General features: G+C 33.0%; 1 protein-coding gene across 1 annotated transcript in view; it reads left to right on the top strand.

Annotated features, from left to right (window-relative positions):
* LOC114340152 (pheromone-binding protein-related protein 6-like) overlaps nt 1-5,765 on the top strand; it is a 37,337-nt gene extending 31,572 nt beyond the window's left edge. Inside the window, exon 7 of the mRNA XM_050647847.1 lies at nt 5,641-5,765. Within this exon, the coding sequence (XP_050503804.1) occupies nt 5,641-5,658 (18 nt within the window). The 3' untranslated portion in view covers nt 5,659-5,765. The remainder of the gene's footprint in view (nt 1-5,640) is intronic.
* Nucleotides 5,766-6,000: the final 235 nt, after the last annotated feature.

Raw genomic sequence — 6,000 nt, forward strand, 5'->3', positions numbered from 1 at the left:
GACAACTGTCTTTGTCCTCTTGGTAGAAGTGGTGGCATATGACATTCTAGGCCTAAATAATTTAATAAATGAATAGAATCACGATAGCCTCTATCTACAATTACAATATCATTTGGTTGCAGCCAGTTACGCAAGTTATTTACTTCGTCTTGTTCCTCATCTTCAAGGTGATGTTGTAAAATTGCAGCATCGTTATTTCTTGAATCAGAAAAATAGGGGCCTTGTACGTCCAAAATATATCCGTCAGGTCCGACTATTAAAACAGGTTTGATTAAATGATAACCCTTATGTAAACAGTAAGTTTGGCGAAGACTTCGAGAATTAGACGATTTGGGAATTTTGAGATAGGTTCCATCTATGTAAATAATGGCTTGAGGATTGTCAGGATTCGGATTGTACAAAGAGTTAGCAAAATCTGTAACATGGGTTCTAATAAATTCTTGGCGACCAATTGCTTCTAAACCCAGATTTTCTCAAACAAATCGTTGACAAAGACTTGTACGTACTGCAGTTATTTTCAGACTAACGTTGTATCTGCTAGAATATTAGCACAAAATTTTTAATAAATCGTCACTTAAATTGTATTTTAATTTCATAAGAAATGTAATTAAATCCTTTTTAGTAATAACTCTAGTTCTATCATAAACTACGACCTCATCGCAATAAGTATAAAGATCTTGAAAATTATTTTTGCTTAAGTTTGTCAATGCTTTGAAGTCGTCCTCTTGAATACCCGTGTCTGTCTCGAAACGATTAGTAGTATTTTCAATTGCTGTCAGACGTAACGCTTGAAACCACTCTGAAACTTCTTTCGGACTTAAGTTAACATTACGCATATTACCACGCAAATTCCCTATTATATTATGATCTAGCATACTGTCATCATTTATGTGATCACTGCAACATAAAGCACCCTTTCCTACAAAAATCTCTCGTTTCATGTAGATATCTACTCTAGCTTCTAATGAAAAACGTTCAAGATTTCTAGCTCTATCACATACAAAACATAAATTATTTCTTTGTAATACACACTTGAATCTACAAGCATTCACATTATCATCATTACCTTGTTCAATTTCTTCAATGATGTATCTGTAGCAGTTTATGTGAATCACAATCCCAATATCAAAATTGGCTTCCGGTAGATTGTTGTTCATGCGGCGACCCAATGCAATCTCCTGAAATCTTGGTGGAAGATTATCTAAGTTCTCAACTCGACGAAAACCTCTAGCACGAACTCGAACATCACAAATATAACACTATATTTTCACTAATTAAAATAGTGAATAGTAGAACAACAGTTCGACAAAAACTAACCATTTGGCGGAACGTAACGACCCTTTATAATAATTACTAGTTTACAATAATTACCAGATAAAGTTGACTAGTGACAAAAACTTTTGATTCTTTCTAAAGCAAATGATTTGCCTAATTTTCTTTTAATTGATCGATAATGTTAAAACACAGTAGAATGCAATTTAAGTCGTAATTCAATAGTGTTAATTAAATAAAATTCTGTTAAATTCTCATTAGTGCATTAAATACCATTGTTTTACGGTGCGTCACTGGAAGTGCGTTGTCATTTATGATTTACAAGGTAAGAGGCTTAATAATCTTGGAAGATTTATGAACTCCCGATAATTTGGATATCTTAAAATATTTTTTCTCTCTCTAACTTATGTACCTACCCATTTGATTTCAGATTAAATTATCAATTCCTGCTCTTATTACTGAAAATTCAGAGTTGGCGCAATGATAATAAGTGACCGTTACATCGAAACGAATCTATTCATGTAAGTTTTATTGAATTTGAGTGACATTATATTTTCCATAAGATATGTGCGATGTCCTTTTTGGCGCCTGGGTTTTGGCGCCCCTAAAGGATGACGCCCGTGTGCATTGCACACTTTGCACATATGGTAGCGGGGGCCCTGATCAGAAGTTATTCTGAGAATTAACCAAGAAATATTCAACTTTCTGAAGTTTTAGATTATCTTGCTTGTCAAGGATTTATAATTCTCGGATATTTAGTTCTTCATGACCTCCTCTCTTTTGACCACACGCTATCCTTCAGGTAAGCCTTGTTTTTTTTAGCAGCTGATTCGGGTCTAAAGGGAAACCTTTAGTAGTTTTCTTTTTAATAAAATGAATACTTTCCGCATTTTTTTCATGCTGAAGTATCTATTTATTTCAGGCCATTTTTCTTTCTACCCTATTTATTGTATATTGTGGGTTTTTTAACATTTATTGTATATTGTGGGTTACAAAAGAAAATGTGAAGAAATTGAAGAACTGCAATTAAAACATGATACGTTTAACCTACATAAAAGGTAAAAGAATTGGCAGGTATACAAAAAAGGAAGCATCCCAATGTGCTATACAACGCAAATGGACAAATAATAACTGACCTACAAGAAAAGCTTACGACCTGGAAGAATTATATAGAAGAACTCTTTGCCGATGAAAGAGAGGATTATGATATTGGTAACATACAAGGTGAGGAAGGACCAAAAATCTCTAAAGAAGAAATACTATATGCTATAAAACAATGCAAAATGGCAAATCACCGGGTCCAGATGGACTTCCATCGGAACTTCTTAAGCTTGTGGAAGATGAAACAGTAAATGTTTTGGTTGACCTCTTTAACTGCATTTATAAAACGGGAGAAATACCTAAGGAATGGCTTCTGTCAACTTTTGTGACTATTCCAAAGAAAACAAACGCAAAACTGTGCACCGACCATCGCACAATAAGCTTAATGGGACACACACTAAAAGTATTTTTTAAAGTGATACATACAAGAATTCACAAAAAACTAGACGCTGACATCAGTGATACTCAGTTCGGGTTTCGAAACGGGCTTGGAACAAGGGAAGCACTATTTGCACTTAATAACATGTGCCAAAGATGCCTGGATGTTAACCAGGATATATATATATATATATATATATATATATATATATATATATATATATATATATATATATATATATATATATATATATATATATATATATGTGCTTTATTGACTACAACAAGGCGTTCGATAAAGTTCGCCACGAACACCTGATGAGACTGTTGGTAGAGAAAAACTTGGATAAAAGGGACCTCAGAATTATTTTAAATATTTACTATAACCAGAAGGCGAATATTAGAGTAGAACGGGAAACAACCGAGGAACTCGAGATCAAAAAAGGCGTAAGGCAGGGATGCATACTTTCACCAACCTTGTTTAACTTATATTCAGAAGATATTATAAACAGAGCCCTTGCTGACCAAGATATAGGAGTTAAAATAAATGGCACTTTAATAAACAATTTGAGATACGCTGATGACACAGTATTAATAGCAGAAACCCCGGAAGATCTCCAAACACTGATAAACAGAATAGTAGAGTGCAGCGAAAAGTTCGGTTTATCACTTAACATCAAAAAAACAAAAATAATGATAGTGTCGAAATCTCCACAAAATTTTTCTGACATAACCGTACATGATCAAAGAATTGAGCGTGTTAGAAAATATAATTACCTGGGAACTGTGATTAATGAAAACAACGACAACTCTGAAGAAATCAAGATCAGAATAGAAAAAGCTAGAGCTACTTTTACCAAAATGAAAACAGTTTTATGCGGAAGAGAGCTAAGTTTAAATCTTAAAATTCGCCTGATGAGATGTTACGTGCTGTCAGTTCTTTTCTATGGAATGGAAGCTTGGACACTGAAAAAGATCGATACAAGGAAAATAGAAGCATTCGAGATGTGGATGTACCGCAGGATACTGAGAATATCGTGGACAGAGAGAGTGACAAACATGGAAGTGTTGCGAAGGATGCAGAAAGAAAAAGAACTTGCGCTTACTATTAAAAAGCGCAAACTGCAATACTTGGGACATATAATGAGGGGACAAAAGTACCAGCTACTACAATTAATTATTCAGGGAAAAATAATAGGTAAAAGATCCATTTGCAGAAGAAAACATTCATGGTTGAAGAATTTAAGAGATTGGTACAAGTGCAGCAGCTGCCAATTATTTAGATCTACGGTATCAAAAATACGCATAGCCTTGATGATAGCCAAACTTCGGAACGAGGACGGCACCTGAAGAAGAAGAAGTGGGTTTTTTGAGACATTCTTTCCCAGGGCCGATAAATACTTGGAGAAACTATTAAGTGCCCGTGGAAACAAATAAAGGAAACTAGAGAGTTGTGTGTTTTTTTCCCGTACGACACAAAATGAAACATCGACAAAAATATAAGGCAGGATCAGACCAATTTTTATCCTAAAAGAAAAAGTTGTTTTACCAAAGCCGCCACCGTCACATACAAATGCAGTAGTCAGATAACTTGTTTTTTTTTGTTTTGTAAATAATAACATATTACTTAGTTTTAATAATTACACTATTAGTGTAGGCAGACCGGGGTTGGTTGTTACAGGGGCAGGTTGTTACAGACGCTTTTATTACTTACGAATAGTCGTTGACTCCATAACAAGTCTGCAGAATTTCGCGCATGTCTGTTACCTATAATATATCCAAACGACACAGCGCCAGTCCATCGTATAATCTCGTAGAGTGTGGTTATGTGTTTTCATGCCTCCGAATAAAATTTAATGTGCCGAAGTAAGTATTAATATCTTTGGTAATACATAATGATATTAAATATTCTTGTGACGTGTAAATGCATCAGTATATTATGTTTCTTTTTTATTATATAGTTGCTCAATAAATATAGTTTTGTTAAAGTTATTCAGCATTTTTTACAAACCATGCTTTTGGGGTTGGTTGTAACAACCAGCCCCATAACGGGGTTGGTTGTTAAGTTTGTCGTCAGCATATATTTTACACTTTTTGTCTAACTCAATAGAGTTTAAGTTTTATTTCAGTTCTTTAATAAGTAAAAGAAGTGTTAAACTTTTGTTTGATTTATTTAAAATACATTTCTTAAAAATAGTTTTTGTTATATTATTCTTTTAGCCAAATCTGTAACAACCAACCCTGGTCTCCCCTACTCTAAAAAGAATATTCTTCGAGGCAAGCATAAACTTAATTTTTTGCTTTTTATCTCTTTCTTTTGTTTTTATATTCTAACTAAGATTTAACAAACTACAGATATATATCAATTTTATAGTTTTGTAAATAAGAATAAGTAGTTTGTTTTCTTCGATTTTGCTTTCTTATTATATATTTTTCCTTAAGTTGGGATATTAAAGTATTTATTTACCTTCGGAAAAAAGAAATATAGAGTATAAGAACTGGTAACATCGGCGAAGAGTAACATAATAGAATGAAGTTGTTAAACTATGAGCAGTCTCTTCTAAATGACAATTTTCAATGGCTGGTTCAACAGGAGCTTCTGTGTTATCGTTATCAATTTTATTGTCACAATTACACGGACGCCACAGTATAACAATATTTCGCCAACAATTTGTTTACTCTCAGGTCTATTTTTCAACTGGCTGTTTTGACGAACAACGTTCTTTTTATTTTGTCGATATATTTCATGTGGATTGCACTGATTTATTAGAATTTTTTTTTTTGGATAATTGGTATACCTTTTGTCCGTAAAATTTACTAGAACATTTAATGTGTTCCTTTTTTATAATTCGTTATTACAATAATCTAATTTTTATCGTTTTATTACAGAATTGGTTCTTGGTTTGACACTCCAAAGATTCGATATGGACCTTAAGACGTTAATACTATAAGACGTATATTGTTTAAATTATTTTTTCTGAATTGAATAAAACCTGTAAAAAGGTATGAAAAAAGGTGTTTTAATAAATCAACCTAGAGAACTATGTAGCACGACCAAACAAGTTTGATCTTAGATCAATGCAAGGTCTCTATATTTTTTTTGCCATTATCTACGTTGGAATTTGAATAAATCAGGATTAGTCAAAAACAATCTACAAAAAAGAGCAGGGTCAATACACATTACAACTAGGAAATACTAAATGTCAAATGTTCTAAAATTTGATATTTTTATAACAGAATTTGTTGTCT

The sequence above is a fragment of the Diabrotica virgifera genome, chromosome 3, assembly GCF_917563875.1.
Source record: "Diabrotica virgifera virgifera chromosome 3, PGI_DIABVI_V3a".
NCBI lineage: Eukaryota > Metazoa > Arthropoda > Insecta > Coleoptera > Chrysomelidae > Diabrotica > Diabrotica virgifera.